This window comes from Vulpes vulpes, chromosome 11, assembly GCF_048418805.1.
Source record: "Vulpes vulpes isolate BD-2025 chromosome 11, VulVul3, whole genome shotgun sequence".
Classification (NCBI taxonomy): domain Eukaryota; kingdom Metazoa; phylum Chordata; class Mammalia; order Carnivora; family Canidae; genus Vulpes; species Vulpes vulpes.
The window spans coordinates 21,240,412-21,261,896 of NC_132790.1; the positions used below are offsets into that span (position 1 = coordinate 21,240,412).

Consider the following 21,485-nt stretch of genomic DNA (forward strand, 5'->3'; position numbering starts at 1 on the left):
TCACTTCACTCAGCATAATACCCTCCAGGTCCATCCACGTTGAAGCAAATGGTGGGTATTTGTCATTTCTAATGGCTGAGTAATATTCTGAATGGAACATCTTGATGATAAATCATGCTTCTAACCTACCATTCTTCCTGTGAACACAGTTGCTGTCACATCATATAATTCAGTTATTCTTCTGGTATCAATAACATATATATGATTCCCCTTTGATAAATTTTTATTGAAGTATAATTAGCATACCTCAAATTAGTTTAGGTGTACAATATAATGATTTAACATTTGTATACATTGTGAAATGTTCATTATAGTAAATCAAGTTACTATCTATCACCATACAAAGTCAAGAAAATCCCCCCCCCCCCCCATGAGAACTTTCAAGATTTACTTTTGGAGCAACTTCAAATTTGCAACACAATACTTTTTACATGAAGTCACCATGCTATACATTATATCCCCGTGACTTATTTTATAACTGGAAGGCTTTACTTCTTGACCCCCTTCACACATTTTGCCTACCCCCAAACTCCTGCCTCTAGCAACCATCAATCTGATCTCTTTATCTATGAGTTTTGTGTTGTTTGCTTGTTTTATTTGTTAGTTTACATGTCTGAGTGAAATGATATGGTGTTTGCATTTCTCTCATTTATTTCACTTAGCATTACACCTTCAAGGTCCATCTATGTTGTTGAATGGCAAGATTTCATTCTTTTTATGGCTGAGTATTATTCCATTGTGTGTGTGTATATATATATATATATATATATATATATATATATATGTATATACACTACATCTTTATCCATTTATTCCATTGATAGACTCTTAGGTTGTTTCCACTTTTTGACAAATACTAATCAATCTTTCACTTCTGTCTTATTCCTATGGCTTTCTTGGATTGATTTTTTATCTGTCCCCATCAATACACTTCAACTGTGTCAACTCTTGCTTTACCCTAAGGTTTTCTCAAATGGGAAAGTATTAAAAATCCATGGGCCAAATAGAGATATTTCATTAGATTCCTTTCCAAGCAGAAGACATAATGAAGGCAGGGAAATACAGAGCTCTGAGAAAGATTTCTTTTTCCCTGTAACTCAGAATGCAATGAGCTGGAATATGCAACATACCAATATACTCAGCTCTGGTGAGAAAGTATTTATGGTAAGAGAAGTGTAAATTCAGGTATTGTGCTTGCCTAAGTTTCTAGGTATCTTGACAAGACCTGCTTTCCCCACTGATTCTTCTTGGCTGCAAATCTAATGCTTCATAAGAGAGTCCCAAGATATTGATCATGGATGTAGGGTCAGTTAAGAGATTCAGAGGAAGAGAGGTGAAACAATGGATTTTTGGATCTGTGGAGGGATTGGGAAAGGAAGTACCAGACAGAGAAGAAGTTTTTGGGTAAGAAAGTTCTTTTCTTCTGAGCACTACAATCAATATCATTGTACTGTGCCTGTCACACAGTTGGACTCTGAGCTCTCCAATCCTCTACAGTTTCAACCAAATACACTGCAAAATACATCTATGCTTAATATCTTTGCATTAACCACCTATTCCACACCATCACTGTTCCCTTCCTGAAATATGAAGGCGTGCAGAAATGGTATAACCCCTTTGAACAAAATCTGGCAGTTTGTAAAACAAACAAACAAACAAACAAACAAACAAAACCACACACTAAAATTCAGAAATTGAACTTTCAGCTTAGAATATCCAGAGAAGCAAAACTGAGATTCTGTTTCCTCCATAAATAATGGAGGTATTTATTCTAACAAAAGAGTACTCATACCCTAACAGGTCAACACTATTAACTTTGAACATTTGTAAAAATTAAACAAAACAAACAAAAACTTGAAGGCACTAGAGACTGACAAAACACTTGGAATCTACAGTGTAATAAACAATTAAAAGAAGGGACTATACTATTGAAGGACTTTCCTGGTTTTATGGCTTTTCATTTGCTCAATTGGTAGTGAGCAGGACAGTTAAAACTCAGCAGCCTACAGACTTATTAGCTTGAAAAGCAAGAGGAATGATTTGGGGCTATTACAACAGCCAGTAGGAGAATGCCTGTAAAAGAGAGATCCAGAGGAGGAAATCTCTAATTGTACATACAAATAGAGCAATTCTTGGAACAACATATGTTTGAAGTGGATACAGAGGAGTCCCAATAGACCTAAAAGAACTGATCGGAATTTCAGTTGCTGCAAAATGCAGGGGAGATTTTCGAATTTGAGATCAACCAAATTAATTGCCTGAAAAATAAATATCCTTCAGAAAAATAAACAGAATCCAGAGTCTTTACATCTCATTCACAATTCCCCTTGGGGAATTTAAGGTACATGTTAAAATGGTTTAACCTACAGAGAAACTAAAATAGTCCATACTCAACAACAAGGTGATCAATGGAGAACAACTTCAAGATAATGCAGATACTGCATTTAAAACAGGACTTACAACAAGGAAGATAAGAACTTCACCGTAACTATCATAACTAGGGTAAAGCCTATTAAAGAAAATATGCTTATAATAATCATCAAATAGGAAATTCCAAAAGACAAATAGAAATAGTTTTATTAATTGAAATACTAAAACTAAAAGCTTCAATCCCTCAAAAAAGTAATCCTGGACTGGCTTAAGAGAAATTTAGAATCACAAAAGAAAGACTGAGTGAACTTAAAAGTAGATTAATGCAAATTATCCAATAGGACAATAATGAACAGAGCCTCAATAATCTATGAAAAAAAAAAATCAAGGCTTAACATAGGCTTAACCCCACAGAATAATCAATAAAATACAATGATAACAGAACTATAAAGATAGCTGAATTAAATGAGGAACAAAAGGGTAAAAGTTGTATGTTCAGTATATGGAGAAAAGCATTGCACAATTCTATGGCATTCTAACATAAAAGAAGGAGAAAGGAAGGAAGAGGTGTTTAGAAAGGTGAACATAAACTCAGGTGCAGATGAGCCCCAAGACAAGGGTTGCTACATATAAGTGGATGAGGAGTCAAGAAGGTTCAGGAGCCTGGTGGGCACAGGGTGATAGGCCCGGGGCAGTTCCAAGGATTGAAGTATGGATACACAGTGTGAGAAAAGCAACATTTAGAAAATTTGTAGATGAGTGACCCGTGGTTTGTGACATTAAGAAATGATACAATCCCTGCTTCATAGTCTAGGAAAACCCCAATACGATGGGGAGGAACAGCCATCGAAATAGTCAAGACCATGGGAAGAGATGTAGATGACTCCTCAAAGGCCTTATACTCAAATTTATTCTGTAACCCAATGACCCAGTAGCCACATTGAGGTCTGTATCTAGAGTAAACATTTTGATTATCTGTGCCTCGTCTAACACCAAGATTTATATTATGGAAACGTTTTCTAGAGTATACCCCCAAGATCCAGGCAGTCTTCTTGGACACGTCTATTTCCCAGTAGTGTTTCCCTGAGGAGAAATATTGGGAGCCCAAGATACCATAATTACTAAACTTAACAGGCCAAATTGGCACAGACATCACTTGTCTCTGGTCTTCTGAAAGGACAAGGCTTAGATTTAAGTTGCTTGGATTCAGTGTGATGTCCACTGCAGAAAAAAAAAAAAAAGAAAGAAAGAAAAGTAAGATCAGGTGACAAGTATGGGGTTGGTTTATCTGCTGACATTATAAAGAGGGAACTTGGGAAATGATTTGGTAGAACTTTTATTGATGGATTGGGGAAAAGAGTAAGACACTGGAGAATTGTATTTCATACACACACACATATATATATACTAAAAAAAGATATATATATATATATAGAGAGAGAGAGAGAGAGAGAGAATATTATATATATTAACACATGGAGCTAAGATTATGAGATCTCACTGAAATTGCAAGTTTCTGAAAGGGGATTAGAGAACAGAGATTTGAAGAACCAGTAACTTCTTCTTACCCCAGTGGCACTGGACTTGTGTTAGCTCTGAAATGATAAGAGAGTCAGTGATGTTGACTAGAAGCAAATGACTAAGCACCAATGCCTATCTCTTCTCCATAGTAAGGCCAGCAGAGGGGAGCCCTGTGAGGCTATGAACTGGTGAATGAGAGGATGGACTAGGCATCTAGCCATTCCCCCGTAGATTTAACCACATCTCTCTCAGCAATATCCATCTTCTGTGAATACCCTCCTCCTTTCTATTCTCTCTTTGAAACTATACCAGCCCCCCACTTTAGTCACTGACACCACAGGAGTCCCACATTCACCCATCTTGTCCTGGCTCTCCTCACCTCTACACATGCGCAGCATTGTGCTCAGATCTGGAGCATGGAATATACTCTTCAGTCTTTTGGAAATAGTTTTTGGCTTCTTCAGTGTCCAGATCTCACTCCTAGGCATGACAAAAAATGTTGATCCTACTTCTCTTACCGTGTATCCTTCAATATGACTGGCTTCCTCTCTCTTTCCATGCCACTGATGCACTTGAACCCTCCTCCCTGAAAAGCTTGAGTTGGGGAGAAGGGAGAGTCCTAATGCTGAAGCCAGAAGAAATGTGCTCATGTCTACCTTCTCATCTACTATCTGTATAACCTTGGGAAGGTATTCATCTCAGTTTCTTCTTCTAAAAATGGAATAGTTAATCTTTTTCTTGATACCTCATGGACATAATAGAAAATTTGATGAAATAACATGTAGGGAAAGCCTTTGCTACCTCTAAAAAATGTATGCAGTCTGTGAGAAAGTTATCATGGTGGGTCTTTCATGGAGGCCATAGATGAGTCTTCCCAGGCAGAGAGACCAGCAGTGAGGCTGCAGATGCTAGCTATGATATGAAATCCACAGGTCTCTTTTTGAGAGCCTGTGAGCTTGTGCCCTCATCCAAAGCCTGAATCCCAGTGGTGTGACCATACAAATAACATTTGAGATTTCAGGAGCTCTGGGAAAAAAGTTAAAAACACTTGGTAAAGGAAAAATTATGACCACCAAACTACAAACTGTTGGTATTTCATGTGTTTGTGAGGAATTTAATGTTGTCAGGTAGGTTGCCAACTTAACCCACAAGAACTACTTTCCTATATAAGCTTCTAACAAGTGTGAATAGGAAGAGATTAATTATGGCACCACGGTCAATGTCACTAAGCCTGAGGCTCAGGGTTTTTGTTGTTGTTGTTGTTGTTGTTGTTTTTAATCTAAAGAGAACCTTGTAGAATGACCCTTGTATATTCTCATGCAAGCAAAGTAAATATAAAGGAGCTGCTCCTACAACCTATTTTAGGGCTTGTTGAAGCCCTCCATGTGATAAGATAGGCATGGATGGAATACAGGAATGAGACAAGGACAAAGTAAAGTCGTAGAAGCCTGATAGTAAAATCCCTGATCCTTATTACCCTTACTGTCCCTAATTCTGTGAACTCTGACCACTAAATTCACCACCATAGAATGTGATCTATTCCCCATACATATGGAGCACTTAAATCCTTGTCTATGACCAACAATTTAAAATAATACTACATCCAAATTTCCCTGATTTGGAAGACTTTTTATTCTGATTGACCATCAGAACACTCATATGGCTACAATCCTTTCTTAATAACACAAAAGCACCACCCCACGGTCACCCATACATACCATTTCATGATTCCACTCATGTCCTAGAAAGAAGAGAGAAAACAAGAGTCAAGGTGTATAAATATTAGAGCAGGATTAATGAAAGATAGAATAGAAGAACACTAGAGAAAATCAGAGAAATCAAATGTGAACTATTTGACAATATCAACAAAATTGACATACCATGAAGAACAGAGAAGACAAATTATTAAAATTGGGAATGAAAGGGAACACATTACTACTGACTTTTACACAAACTAATAGAAATATAAAACTATGAACAATTGTATGCCAACAAATTAAATAATCCACGTGAAATGGACAAATTCCTAGAAAGACAAACTATCAGTGCTAATTTAAGAAGAAATAGAAAATCTGAATACTCCTAAAACATGTAGCTATTAGACTGGAAATAAAGAATTTCCTGTGAAGAAGGCAGACCCAGATGGCTTCACTGGTGAATTTTGCTAAAGATTTAAAGTGGAAATAATGGAAATACTTCACAAATTCTTCCAAAAAATAGAAAAGGAGGTTATAGTTCCCAACTCATTCTATGAAGCCAATACTACCCTGATGCAAAAACAATACAAAGACATCACAAGAAAAGTGAACTACAGGCCAGTATTTCTTATGAATATAGATGTAAACTTCTTTAACAATATACTAAAAAACTGAATCCAGCAAAATAGGAAAGATGATATATACACCATGGTCACGTGGGATATATCCCAGAAATGCAAGTTTGGTTTAACATAAGAAAAGCAATTAACATAAATCACTGGATTAATAGAATAAAAGTAAAAACAACGTGATGATTTTAATAAACACAGGGGAAAATTTTTGACAAAATTGTGTCCCAGGGATAAATCCTACTTGGTCATGGTGAATCATTTTCTTAATGTACTGTTGGATCCTATTGGCTAGTATCTTGTTGAGAATTTTTGCATCCATGTTCATCAGGGATATTGGTCTGTAATTCTCCTTTTTGGTGGGGTCTTTGTCTGGTTTCGGAATTAAGGTGATGCTGGCCTCATCGAATGAATTTGGAAGTACTCCATCTCTTTCTATCTTTCCAAACAGCTTTAGTAGAATAGGTATGATTTCTTCTTTAAATGTTTGATAGAATTCCCCTGGGAAGCCATCTGGCCCTGGACTTTTGTGTCTTGGGAGGTTTTTGATGACTGCTTCAATTTCCTCCCTGGTTATTGGCCTGTTCAGGTTTTCTATTTCTTCCTGTTCCAGTTTTGGTAAAAATGGCCCAATGTAAAAATACTATTATAAGAACATTAAGAACAGAAGTACCTCTTATTCCCAAGGTAAATAACCTAAAATCTCATCTAATTTTTCATCCATTTTTAAGTATGGAATTTCTTTGTTAGCTCAGACTTCTGAGTCAGTGTTGAAGGTAACAACAGCATGCAAACAACAATAATACCTCTAGCAAACAATAGGCATATGATAAAATGATCCATCCCTATCACTACAGTGAAGATCCAGATAATAGGAAAGTTGTTATAAGAACTTTCAAGGGACAAGGTTATGAAGGGACAGCATCACAATCAATAGTATATATCTTAACATGTTGGAAAGGAACACTCAAACTCCCTAATCTAGTATAAGAGTAAGTTCCTTGGTTGGCCCATTTGTCATTCTTTGAAGCTGTTATCTAAATGTAGGAAGTTAACCCCCCAAATTTATAATATTTATCTACTGAGGACTGTTTTTATTACAAGTAACCAGATACCAACTGAAGCTGGTATAAGTGGAACAGATGCCTGGAAAAGTGACATAAACATGAGTCTTCATGAAGGCAGTTGAAAGAGCTGTGAAGAGCTTGTGAATGAACTATAAACAAGAGAAAAGGAATAAATCTGCAAGATTTTTGTTTTTACTCATAATATAATTAAAATGCCAAAAAATTCACCTTCTATAGCTCACAATTTAGTAGGTTTTAGTTTATTTATGGGACGCCTGGGTGGCTCAGTGGTTAAGCGTCTGCCTTCGGCTCAGGGAGTGATCCTGGGATCCAGGATCAAGTCCTACATCGGGCTCCTTGCACAGTGCCTGCTTCTCCCTCTGCTGTGTTTCTGCCTCTGTGTGTGTGTGTGTGTGTGTGTGTGTGTGTGTGTCTCATGAATAAATAAATAAAATCTTTAAATATATTTAATTCCAGAATATTTTCATTATGGCAAAAAGAAACCTTACTGTTAATAGCAATCATTTCCTATTGCCTCCTCTCCAGAGACTCTGGAAACTACTAATCTAATCTGTGTTTAGGGATTTATCAATTACAACCTTCATATAAGTGGAATCATACAATAAGGGCCTTTTGTGTCTGCCTTCTTTCACTTATGTTTTCAAGGTTCATTCATGTTATAGCACCTATTAGTGTTAATTTCTTTTTAGAGCCAAACAATATTACATTGTTTGGGTATAACACATTTTATCTATTCATTCTTCAGTTAATTTTTCCACTTTTGAGTTCTTATGAACAATGCTACCATGAACTTCTGTATACAAGCTTAGGTGTGGACCTGTTTTAATTCCCAGGAATGGAACTGCTGAGCCATATGGTAACTTTAACTTTTGGAGGAACTGCCAAGCAGTTTTCCAAAATAGCTTCAACACTTTACAACTTCACTAGCAGTATATGAAAGTTCTAACTTCTACACCTCTTTGTCAACTCTTCGTATTGTCCATTTTTTGGTAGAATTATCATTGTGTTTTTTTTTTTAATTTTTATTTATTTATGATAGTCACAGAGAGAGAGAGAGAGGCAGAGACACAGGCAGAGGGAGAAGCAGGCTCCATGCACCGGGAGCCCAACGTGGGATTCAATCCCGGGTCTCCAGAATCGCGCCCTGGGCCAAAGGCAGGCGCCAAACCGCTGCGCCACCCAGGGATCCCATCATTGTGGTTTTGATTTTACATTTCCCTGATGGCTAATAATATCAATCATGTTTTCATGAGCTTATTGGCTATTTATATATCTTCTCTGGAGAAATATCTATTCAAGTACTCTTTTTTTTATTTATTTAAGACAAAGAGAGCAAGTGAGTGGGGGGGTTGGGGCAGAGGCAAGAAGACTCCACACTGAGCATGGAGCCTGATGCAAGGTTCCATATTATGACCCATGAAATCATGAACTGAGCTGAAATCATGAGTGGGTGCTTAACCAACTGAGCCCCTCAAGTCCTTTATCCATTTTTTAAACTGGATTTTCTCATTTTTGCTTTTTTTTTTTTTTTAAGATTTGATTATTTGAGAAAGAGAGAGAGACAGAGCACAAGCTAGGAGTGAGGGAGGGGAGCAAAGGGAGAGGCCAACCCTATGCTGAGTGCAGAGCAAGATGAGGCACTGGGTCCCAGGACCCTGAGATCATGACTTAAAGTGAAATTCAAGAGTCAGTTCATGTCTTTTGCCCATTTCAGGATTGTATTGTTTGTTTCTTTGGTGTTGAGTTTAATAAGTTCTTTATAGATCTTGGAAACTAGCCCTTTATCTGATATATCATTTGCAAATATCTTCTTCCATTCTGTAGGTTGTTTTTTAGTTTTGTTGACTGTATCCTTTGCTGTGCAGAAGCTTTTTATATTGATTAAGTACCAATTATTCATTTTTGCTTTTGTTTCTCTTGCCTTCATGGATGTATCTTGCAAGAAGTTGCTGTGGCCAAGTTCAAAAAGGGTGTTGCTTGTGTTCTCCTCTAGGGTTTTGATGGAATCTTGTCTCACATTTAGCTCTTTCATCCATTTTGAGTTTATCTTTGTGTATGGTGTAAGAGAGTGGTCTAGTTTCATTCTTCTGCACAGAGGAAGACATAGACACAGCCAACAAGCACATGAGAAAATGCTCTGCATCACTGGCCATCAGGGAAATACAAATCAAAACCACAATGAGATACCACCTCACAGCAGTGAGAATGGGGAAAATTAACAAAACAGGAAACAACAAATGTTGGAGAGGATATGAAGAAAGGGGAAGCCTCTTGCATTGTTGGTGGGAATGTGAACTGGTCCAGCCACTCTGGAAAACTGTGTGGAGGTTCCTCAAAGAGTTAAAAAGAGAACTGCCCTATAACCCAGCAATTGCACCGCTGGGGATTTACCCCAAAGATGCAGTGAAATGCCAGGACACCTGCACCCCAATGTTCATAGCAGCAATGTTCACAGTAGCCAAACTGCGGAAGGAGCCTCTGTGTCCATCGAAAGATGAATGGATAAAGAAGATGTGGTTTATGTATACAATGGAATATTCCTCAGCCATCAGAAATGACAAATACCCACCATTTGCTTCGACGTGTATGGAACTGGAGGGTATTATGCTGAGTGGAGTAAGTCAATCACAGAAGGACAAACATTATATGGTCTCATTCATTTGGGGAATATAAAAAAATAGTGAAAGGCAGCCCCAGTGGCCTAGCAGTTTAGCGCCACCTTCAGCCCAGGGTGTGATCCTGGGTACCCCTGATCGAGTCCCACGGTGGGCTCCCTGCATGGAGCCTGCTTCTCCCTCTGCCTCTGCCTCTGTGTGTGTGTGTTTCTCATGAAAAAATAAATAAAATATTTTTAAAAAAATAAAAATAAAAAATAAAAAACTAGTGAAAGGGAATAAAGGGGAAAGGAGAGAAAATGAGTGGGAAATATCAGTGAGGGAGATAGAACATGTGAGACTCTTAACACTGGGAAAAGAACAAGGGGTGGTGGAAAGGGAGGGGGGAAGGAGGTTGGAGGTGACTGAGGGGGGTGCTTGACGGGATGAGCACTGGGTGATATGCTACATGTTGAAAAGTGAACTCCAATGAAAAAATAATTTAAAAAATAATAATAAAAATTTAAAAAAAGATAAATTCGAAAGTCAGATGCTTAACTGACTGAGCCACCCAGGCACCCTAGGTTGCCTTTTTTATTGTTGAGTTGTAAGAGGTTTTCTATATATCATGAATATTAAACCTTATCAAATGTATGATTTGAAAATATTTTCTCCCATTCTGTGAGATGTTGTTTTCACTTTCTACATGGTGTCCTTTGAAGCACAATTTTTAATTTTGATGAGCTCCAATTTACCTTATTTTTGGTTGCTAGTGTTCTTAAGCACCATATCTGTGAAGCTATTGCCTAATTCCAAGTCACAAAGATTTATACCTATGTTTTCTTCTAAGAGTCTTATAATTTTTGCACTTTCCTTACTTTTAGATTTTTTTTTTATCTACTTTGGGTTAATTTTTGTATATGATGTGAAGCAGGGGTCTACCTTTATATTTTGGCTTGTGGATATTGTTTTCCCAGCCCAATTTGTTGAAAACATCTATTGTAAGTTTATTAAAGTTTGTCTGGTGACATAATCACTTAGAGATCCTGGTAAAAAATGCAAAGACTGGGTGGGACACCTGGGTGGCTCAGCAGTTGAGCATCTGCCTTCAGCTCAGGGTATGATCCCAGGTCTGGGGATGGAGTCCTGCATAGGGCTCCCTTCCGGGAGCCTACTCCTCCCTCTATATCTCTGCCTCTCTCTCTCTGTCTCTCACGAGTAAATAAATAAAATCTTTAAAAAAATGCAAAAGCTATTTTACTACAATGGATCTGAGGACCTAACGTTAAAATAGCACTCCAGGTGATTCTGATAGAAGAAAGAAAAAAAAAGAAGAAGAAGAAGAAGAGTTATTAACCTCTATCCCAAATTAATCTGAAAGCAAAAAAAAAAAAAAAAAAAGAAGAAGAAAAAAGGGAACTAAAAAAAGAATAAAGAAAAAAGAAAGGACTAAAATGCAAGTATCAGAGAGAAAGGAAACAAGCCAATATGTGAAAATCAATTATCCTTCTGCTTGATAACAAGAATTTTAAAAAGTATTTTGGAAATACAGCAAAGAAAGGGAAGAAATAGACAGGAAATCAAGCAAAAAATATGAAAATTCTGGAATTCCCTTAATGACCATCATACCATCATTCCAGAAAATTCTGGAATTCCCTTAATGACCATCAGGATCATAGTCACACTAATAATGCTTCGAAAATATTATATAAATTTTAATGTTAGTTCAAATTGTTCTCTCAAGTCTCTATAGGTTTGCACCAACATAATTCCCTGACACCAGCAACCTTTCTGACATACACATACACTCATATACACACTTGCACACAGAATCTTACCACTCAAGTATGACACTTCCTATCCATATATTTCCCATCCTCCTAAGAAAAGGCTCAATGTTCTTTCTCTTTATACTTAAAAAAAAAATCTGAGAGGAGAAATTTATAATAATAAATACAGATTTTTAAATTAAACAAAGGATTCATTTCTTAAACCTGAAAATGCATGTATTTTCCTGTGGCTAAAATAAATGAAAAAAGTTTGACAAATGTCCAACACTGGATCACAGATAATAGGGGTATAGAGAATATCTCTGGATACCATGGATCTTCAAGTGTATTTCCTTACTTCATAAAATAATAAAGTAGGACACTCCCCTGCAATGCTTATATTAAACGGTCCGTGATATTTTGAATGGATGGCAAAGAGGGGCTTCACAAAGCCAAAGGAACCTTTTAGTGTCAACACTGAGATCAGAGCCCAAAGACACAGAAATGAAAGTAACATAAATTGTGTTTCAAGAATTCCAAATTGGGGGATTCTTCTTACCTGCAGCAGGTCCACTGTTGACCATTTACTGCGATGCTCCAGATCTGAGATGAGCTCTTTCACCAACTGGTTCTGCTGAGCCAGCTCAGCCTCACCCTCAGCCAAGTTATCCAGTATCCTCTTTTCCTCTTCTTCTAATTTTTGCAGAACTCTCTGCTCTTCACTGTCCAAAATGCTTCTAAGCTGATTGAATTCTGTTCTAATTCTTTGTCTCTCAGTCTGTATCTGGCACTGCAAGATTAGACAAACAAAAAAGATAAAGAATCTATCTGCCTGAAAGCCTACTGTGTAAGGGATTACGAGCCAGGAAAAGAAATATTTTTTCACTGAGTTCTAATCAAGAGGGAAATGGAGGCATGGGGTCAATTTTGGGGAAAGCTGGGTATTTTTCCTACTGTTTTCCCTTTAGTACATACCAAAAAGCAAGCCTCAGACTGTCTTTTTTTTAAATTATCTTTTTATTGGAGTTCAATTTGTCAACATATAGCATATCACCCAGTGCTCATCCCATCAAGTGCCCCCCTCAGTGCCAGTCACCCAGTCACCATACCAAAGCAAGCCTCAGACTGTCTTATCCAGGCCAACCCTGGGATGGAAAGTAATACCTAAATGAGGTTTTAAGTTGTATGTGGCTGTATTGGACATTCATATCTCCCTGCATTACCACATTTCCAAGTTTAAATCTTAGGGAAAATCTTGGTCCTTTGTCCAGAGTCCTTCACCAAAGGTATCAGAGCTTCATTGGAAAAGAGGAATGGAAGACAGAATTCTCTATCCTTCCTCACCAAAGAATCTGTCTTTATGCTCAATTCCAAATCCCTGTGTGTACTTGTAACATGTCCACTCTCCAACCCTCAATTGTAACTGAGACAGGACGAAGAATCAAATAGCTTCTGGATGCATTCGGTGCCAGGGAACAAAGAAGGGGCTTCCTTGTGATTTGGACTGAAGGTCCTGCCAAGATTCCTGTGTCAAAAACCCATCAGAAAGCATCTCTTCCTACCTTCCAGGAAGTCCTCTCTCCTCTGATATCAGTTTCCAACTTCTCAGCTTTCTGCTGCTCTTTCCTCAGCCTCTCCACAGCTGCCTGGAGATTCTCCTGTGAGAGAAAAGTCACATCAGACGACTCACATTAGGAGACATCATCAACCTATGAGCTTTCTCAGCAAAGAATGAATGGAGAAGAAATCATGCTGATCTCAGAAGAGACCAGTTAACAGAAACAGTGATTAGAATCTATGATATGAGAGAAAAGCTAAGGAGAATACATCATTTGTACCTGGGTGGTGGAAGTCACCATCCCTCACCAAGAGTAGCCTAATTCTCTCTTTTCATAGAAGATTGATCCTGCTGTAGCAAGAAAAATCCCATACTCTTACTGACACTCTTTCCACATCCAATCCACAAGGTTGGAACAGCAATCATCCTGCTGAGGGAACTATGAGAGCCAAGTTTGTGAAAGGAATCCCTGACCCATATAACAAAAGAGAAAAAAGGAAAACTTCTCACTCTTGGCCAAGAGTCTAGGCTCTAGATTCTATGCTCATTCTTTATTTTTTTAAGATTTATTGATTTATGTTAGAGACAGAATATGTGTGTGTTTGTTAGAGTGGGGGTGGGGGAGGGGCAGAGGGAGAGAGAAAGGGGAAGAGACTCCTTGCTGAGAGCAGAGCCCCATGTGGGGCTAAATCTCATGACTCTGAGATCACAAATGAGCTGAAACCAAGAATCGGAGACTTAACTAATTGAGCCATCCAAGCCCCCCAAGGCTCACCGTTTATGTAAGTGTAAGGAATACGCAGAATTGTCCTTTAGGCATTGGAAGCTTAGCATAGTATAAGAGACATACATGGAATATTACAGGGCTCAGTATCATAGTGCCAAGGTGAGTAAAGAAGGATGGAAAGGTGAGATTTCCCACCAAGTACCATCTTCCCTCCTGTCTCCCTCCATCCTGGGCCTTACCTGATACTCCTTGACTACTTCCTCCACGAGGAATGTTTGGTGTCCCCGGTGCTCCTGAGACCGCTCACAAAGCCAACAAATGACCTTTCTATCCTCCTTACAGAAGAGCAGGAGCTTCTTTTCATGGCGCACACAGAGGTTTCTCTTCGGCAACTCTTCTGGGTTCAACTTAAACATTCTGATTCTCTCCACTATGTTGACCAGATGCTGATTATGCCATAGGTTACAGAGTGAGTATCTGACACCACACACAGGACAGCTGCTTTCCCCTCTGGGGCTGATCTCTGCCTCCTTATTATTCACAGCGATGCAGCCTTGACGGAAGCTGTGACCACAGTCTAGACTCCGGGGTTCTGTCAAAAGCTCCAGGCAGATGGGACAGGATACCTCATCCTGTATGTTCAAGATTTTTAAAGCCATAGTACGTCTTCCTTGGCTCTTCCTATAGTTGCTCCTGAGGCTCTTCTTGCTTAAAAGTTCCTGGATGGCTGGGCAGATTGAAAAGGGATAAGGTAAGATTGGCAGAAATGTAAAAGAATAATAAATGTGCAGATATTAAGGATTGGCCAAGACTGAAATGTTGAAGGACAAAAAGAAAGAGGGAAAAAAAAAGAAGAAAGGGCAATGAAATTCAGTGGCCTGGTAAAGCTGCTAATGCCTCAGGCTTCTTCTCCAATTGTTCTTCTTTCAGCCTGGAAGGATCCTCCCCTTGATATTTGCACGACTTCCTCTTACACTTCACTCAACCCTTTCCTTAAATATTTTTTTCATCAGAAGGACCTAACATGATTACTTTATCTATAGCACAATTACTAATATACCATTTGTTGTACATTTGCCATTTTTTCTTATTATATTATACGATATATGACATAAATATCCTTAAATATTCCTTAAGTATCCTCCCCCTAAATATCCTTAAATATCCTCCCCCTAAAATATAATCCCTACATAGATCAGGTACTTTGTTTTTATTCACTGCTGTATCTCTAGTACCTAGAATGCACAGGAACACAACCTTTGATTAATTTATAAAGAACTTCCTCATTTCTCCTTAGGTAATGAAATTCTTTCTTTTAATCATCCTTTCATCTTTTTGTTCCATTAATTACCTGTTTTCAAATAGATAAACATTGGGACCACAGATATAATTTCAACATAAGAAATGCTTACCTCTAAATATGCCTGTCCCATATAGAACCCTTCCATTCTTTCATATTCACTTCCAGAGACACTCACAGAAATAGCAAAGGCCACAATAGGGAAGGAATTTTATCACTAAGAATTATAGAGCCTATTTATTCTTTATATGAAAGTCCTTGAGAAATGAGTACTTTATTGAACTGTTTAAATTGAATGAAGTAGCTTATAAAAATTATTTCATTCACTAAGTTGAATTAGGGTGAATACAATGTCTTCAGGATCCTCATTCAGATGTCTGGTAGGTGTGATAAACACTACCACTCAGAGGTCCATGTTTTGGAAGAACTAATAATTTGCCAAATAGGAGAATTCACATGTATGAATGTCCTGCTGATGGAAAATACAACACGTACAGGTTTTAAAATGCCCATATGCCTGGTGTGCCAAGATTTGCTAAGCTTTTGGCATTAATGAGCCTGTAGAGACCAAAAGAGTGACACTTCCTAAATGATGTAAAAGAGAAAGTCTCTCTCCAAAAAGCAGGGATCAGTGATAGGAATTGTAGGACAGGCTGCTGGAGGGAATACAGAGAAGCAGATGAAGCTGAGAGAGAAGGTAAGAGAAAAGAGACAAGATTGGGAGTTGGGTTGGATATATAACAAAAAAAAAGTCATCATCAGGCTTACATCCTTTCTCCTTTCTCCCATAAAAAAAGGATACTGGCATTACCTTCTTCTAGTACTTTGATTTATTTTTATTATTTTTCATAAGTACAGACCTGTGCTTCCACAAGTGGGTTGTTACTCTTGTAATGAAATATTTGCTGGTAGGGTCTTGGAAGCTCCTCTCATGGCTCTTACAAGGTAATCAATCTATTGCCCCAAGACTTACCTAAGCTATGTTAGTTTCATACATACCACCTGGTCTTGTTCTCTAACAAGTAACCTCTTGAAGGGGATAAAGTACCTTCCATATCACTGTGTGGACCCTCATGACTGACATGAGACAGTCATGATGCTATGCTGTATCTCCTGTCCTGTATGCCCCAGACAAGCTACCTGAACCTGACTGGTTTACGTCCTGCTAAATCACATGAATGGGAATGGCAACCCAAACCTAAAACTATTGGTGGTAGTCAGTCAGAAGGCATCACAGAGTGGTAATGTGGTGACACTGCTGATTCTCAGAACCTGGGTTCATTATGGACAAGAAACTGTGAGGCAAAAAAAAAAAAGGGGAAGATCTCAGTAGATATTAATGTTATGATACCTGTTTTAAATAATTGAATTCTATCCCCCATATCGATATCACTTGTGTGAATGTGATATTTTTTGGAAATAAAGTCTTTGCCAATGTAATCAAGTTAAGATGAGGTAATACTGGAATAGGGTGGGCTCTAAATCCAGTGACAAGTGTCCTTTAAGAAGAAGAAAGGGAACATTGCATACAGGGAAGAAAGGCCATGTGACAATGGTGGCCGACACTGGAGCAATGCAACAGCAAGGCAAGGGACACCAAGGATCTCACGAAACCACTAACCAGAAGCTAGGAGAGAAACATGAAACAAGATTCTCCCTTATTACCTAGAGAAGAAACCGACTCTGCCAACATCTTGACTTTGGACTTGTTTCCTGAACTGTGGAAGAATAAATTCCTGTTTTAACCCATAATTTATTATAAAACCTTAGGAAGCTAACACAGTTGAAATAAAAGAAAGAACTCAGCTGTGTAACAAACTATAATCTTCCCTTTCCAAAAAAAAAAAAATCTTCCCTTTCCCCTAAAAAGAGAAAAATAGGGGCATGATGGAAGCTGTATTAAGATAAAGTTAGGTCTAGAAATATGTCACTTCTCCAATCACCCATGAAGTGAACCTGGTGAAAATAAAGCTGAATGTGGGCTGGCCAATGTTATCTAGCCAATGGTACAGATACTGAAAATTGTCCAAAGGCCAATGTTATTAGCTCCTAGTTACAATGACTTTGGTCAAATCAGGCTTTAATGACTGGCAAGACCAGGGGTTTACACAACATGATAATATCCACCTCTGCTTACAACTGAAGCTAAAAGCCAACCATAGGGATGGGGTTCTCTGTTATCCTTCATTCTATTCAGTATCCAACCAATGCTGAGTGAAGAAACCTCCCCCCTTGTAAGTAGGGTCAGCCCTAACCCAGAGGCAGCCCATCCAGGCGCCTTCCTGAAATTTTAGCAACTAAAAGCATTCTGTTTGTGATAAGAAAACCATTTCCCCCTACACCCTGATTGGAATGTCCCTGAATAGGTTCATGTTGACCCTCTGTGAAATCAACCTGGATGCTATGGGACTCCCGCGGTTCTTTTGTCTTTAGGCGGTTTCTTTCCTTTTGCCTTTTAAAAAATACCTGTAATTGCTAATCGGGGCTCTTTTCCTCCTCGGAGGCGGAGAGCCCGTTTGCGCAAACGTTCAATAAACCCTCTTGCTAATTGCATCTGCCTGTCTGGGGTCTGAGTCTCTGGGGCGTCCACCGGGACACGTTGGCACCCGTGAGCCAGGGTCCAACACCGAGAAACAACTAAAGTCTGTAGGGGAGTGGACCATGAACTCTACCATGGGGTTATAAATCTCAGGTTCACAGTGGGGCTACAAGAAATTGATCTCAAATTAGCTGCCACCACACTGGCCACAGAAGGAAGATGGTATAAAGGAGCCAGTCCCCCACACATAGGTAGTGACCCCACCAAAGTCCAAGAGTGACCTGAGAGTCCAGCAGTGGTCAAGAAGATAGGAAGGGAATGCAAGTAGTATCTGCCTGAAGGAAGTCCCAGGTCAGCTGGCTGTCACAAGTGTCAGATGATTATATCCTACACTTGAGTCTTCTCCTAACACCTGGACTCATGATAATGCAACTCTATGCCTCTCTGCAGGTCACATAGTAAAATAAGCATCTCCAGGAAGTGGTGTGCAGGAAAGGATGTTCTGTGAATTTTCAAACAGCATCCTAGCCACTTTTCTTGGTTTCATGGGCCAGAAACTTCCAGTGGGGGAAGTAGGACCTATTTTTGACATGAAGAGACCTGGGGAACTCAGAATACTCAGAAATATTGTGGTTTCCCTCCCCATAACTCTATATTGGGAGTTCCTGCTTCAGAAACTCCCTAGAATTCAGGACTAAATTTGCATTCCCCCTCTCAACCCCCCCATACATGACCCTCTCTCCAACAGCTCAAGCTGTCTGGCAAATATATTTTTAAAAAGTAATATTTTTAACAAGTCAATTAAAAAAAGTCATTCTGTAACAGGACCACTTTTATTAAATTGTTCCTGATCTCATTAGCTCATCAGAGGATGCTAAGAATGTTTTCTTCAAACTAGTTCCAATCATTTCCACTACCATCATCCTGTCAGGAGCCATATGTCTTCCTGCATGGATTCTGGGAAACTATCCTCCCTGAAACTATCACTGCCCTTCCTCAGTTTGCCATCTCTGTTCTTACATCATTGAGTAGAGTGTTCCTCAAAGCAAGTACCAGTCGTGTCACCCTTACTTGGCTCAAATACATGTCATCCAGCATGAGGCAGTCATCATCCCCACCTTCTAGTCAGGGCCACAATATATACCTCCTCCTCCTGCCTCTAACACCTGAGGCCACCCCCTTCTCTTCTCCCTGCTTATTCTGCCCCAGCCAACACTAACCTCCTTTCAATCTTGGTAGAAAACCCATACTAAAGCCTTTAAATCCCTCACATTCTTAAGATTCTACTCAAATATTTCCTCATAATGAGGCCTTTATGAAAACTACTTACAGTTACGAGGCCTTTATCAGGTCACTGCATTTGACACTTACAAACTGTTACCCCATAATATTAGTCACCTTCTTGTATACATATCCATTATCTGTTTGTGTACAATCTCTCCCCAACTAGACTATAAGATCTTATTATGTATTTAACATTTAGTGCATGTTGAATGCATATTCATTGCACTTTTTTTTAAACCAGCAGCTTTAGTTCCTATGAATCAATTGTTTAAATAAAGAAAGAAATAATAAATCTGTTTTTTCCTATGTGCTGGGCTTTTTTTTTTTTGGACTGTGGGGCACAATTAGTGTCTGAGCAGAAAGGTACCCTATCCAGGAGTAAACCATAGACTCCCGGGGAGACCAGAGAACAGGATGGAATGGGCATGTGTCAGAAGGTATATAATAAATCCATCACTGTGTATGGCCCTTTTTGAGCAATAATCAACCCCTGTTAATTAGTTCTGAATGAAGAAAAATAGTGAAGAATTGAGGTAACCATGCAAAGGTGTGTCTACAGAGGAAGAATGATGAAGAAAGAGCCCTAAGGCAGGTAAGGATGGGTCAGTGGGGTACTGGGAGCAAGAGTACTTGGGCCTATTCTGGAAAGTTGCAAGGATACTCCTGAGATTGGCACTCCCAAGAACACAGGGTGACAGGGGACCACAGAGACAGGTGGCAGGCACATCACTCCACAAACCAGCAGCTAAGGAGATGTCAGCAAGGCCATAGACAGCCCCTTGGTTGGTTTGCCAGAGAGGAATGAGAGAATCAGCTTCAATATTACCCCGGTCATGCCCTCCAAACTCCATTCTGTCTCTTGCTCCACTCTAGGAGCTTGGGCTTTCAAACATTTGGAACACAAGGACCTCTTTTGCCAGCTTTTTTTCAAGCAGGTAGACATGGGCAGAAGAGAAAATACTTTCTGTTCATCTTTGAGAAAGAGAGACAGAGAGCAAGAGAGGAAAAGGACCCAATTCTCTTCAGCCAGTTAGATAATTCGAACTAGAGAATAGAAAGGGGATGAGGATGGACACAGGTTGGAGAAAGAAGGGCCCCTCCAGGAAAGAAACAATGCCCTCCACCTCTTGGGCATTCCTTTCTCTCTAGGCCATCCTCTCCAGAGTCAAGGCCACCATCTGTCTGCTTTCAGAGCAGGAAGTTGGCAAGCTGACTTTGATTCCCGTCAGAGCAAGTCTGGGCCACACAATAAACTCACATAACTTGGTATAGTACCTTCTTTCTAGCTTCTCCTACCCTCTCCCTTTCCACACACAGACCCTCATTAACTTTCCAACGCACCTGTAGGCCCCAGCAGAGAAGTCTTGACTCCCGATTTAAGTGGTGAAGAACTGCCAGGGCAGGCGTCCTCAGCATTTCCTCACCAAACAGGTGCTGGGTCTGCGTAGCTCCTCCTGAGCTGCTGGCTTGAAAATGAAAGTGAAATCCTCAGAGCCGAAGGAAGATGACAGAGGAAGGAGCTTCTGGGCCCAACAGGAAGCACTCCTGTAGAGCCACTGGAAGAAAAATGCTATAACTCAGTGGTTCTCAAGTGGGGAAGGCCAGGGCTTGTCCCAAGGGATGTTTGGCAAAGTCTGAGGACAAATTTGGTGGTCGTACCTGGGGGGTGCTACTGCCATCTAGTGGGTAGAAGCTAGGGGTACGGCTAACTGTTCTACAGTGCACAGGACGGCTCCCACAGCAAGGAATTATCCAGTCCAAAATGTAAATGGTGCTGGGAAAATTGGACAGCCACATGCAGAAGAATGAAACTAGACCACTCTCTTTCACCACACACAAAGATAAACTCAAAATGGACGAAAGATCTAAATGTGAGACAAGACTCCATCAAAATCCTAGAGGAGAACACAGGCAACACCTTTTTGAACTTGGCCACAGCAACTTCTTGCAAGATACATCCACAAAGGCAAAAGAAACAAAAGCAAAAATGAACTATTGGGACTTCATCAAGATAAGAAGCTTTTGCACAGCAAAGGATACAGTCAACAAAACTAAAAGACAACCTACAGAATGGGAGAAGATATTTGCAAATGACATATCAGATAAAGGGCTAGTTTCCAAGATCTATAAAGAATTTATTAAACTCAACACCAAAGAAGCAAACAATCCAATCATGAAATGGGCAAAAGACATGAAGAGAAATCTCACAGAGGAAGACATAGACATGGCCAACATGCACGTGAGAAAATTCTCTGCATCACTTGCCATCAGGGAAATACAAATCAAAACCACAATGAGATACCACCTCACACCAGTGAGAAAATTGGGGAAAATTAACAAGGCAGGAAACCACAAATGTTGGAGAGGATGTGGAGAAAGGGGAAGCCTCTTACACTGTTGGTGGGAATG

At 39.4% G+C, this 21,485-nt stretch overlaps 1 protein-coding gene across 2 annotated transcripts; it reads right to left on the bottom strand.

Annotated features, from left to right (window-relative positions):
- Positions 1 to 205: 205 nt before the first annotated feature.
- On the bottom strand, positions 206 to 20,813 carry TRIM34 (tripartite motif containing 34). 2 transcript variants are annotated; one of them, XM_025988418.2, is made up of 8 exons: positions 20,418 to 20,813; positions 14,193 to 14,680; positions 13,231 to 13,326; positions 12,228 to 12,458; positions 5,610 to 5,632; positions 4,271 to 4,371; positions 3,939 to 3,965; positions 206 to 3,591 (listed from the first exon to the last, which is right to left on the bottom strand). In XM_025988418.2, the coding sequence occupies exons 2-8, from the start codon at positions 14,610 to 14,612 to the stop codon at positions 3,026 to 3,028; spliced, it is 1,464 nt and encodes a 487-aa protein (XP_025844203.2). In that variant the 5' UTR covers positions 14,613 to 14,680; positions 20,418 to 20,813; the 3' UTR covers positions 206 to 3,025. The 2 variants fall into 2 exon arrangements, with proteins under 2 accessions (XP_025844203.2, XP_072581897.1); XM_072725796.1 differs by lacking the exon at positions 4,271 to 4,371 and having other exon boundaries at positions 3,533 to 3,591; positions 20,418 to 20,679.
- Positions 20,814 to 21,485: the final 672 nt, after the last annotated feature.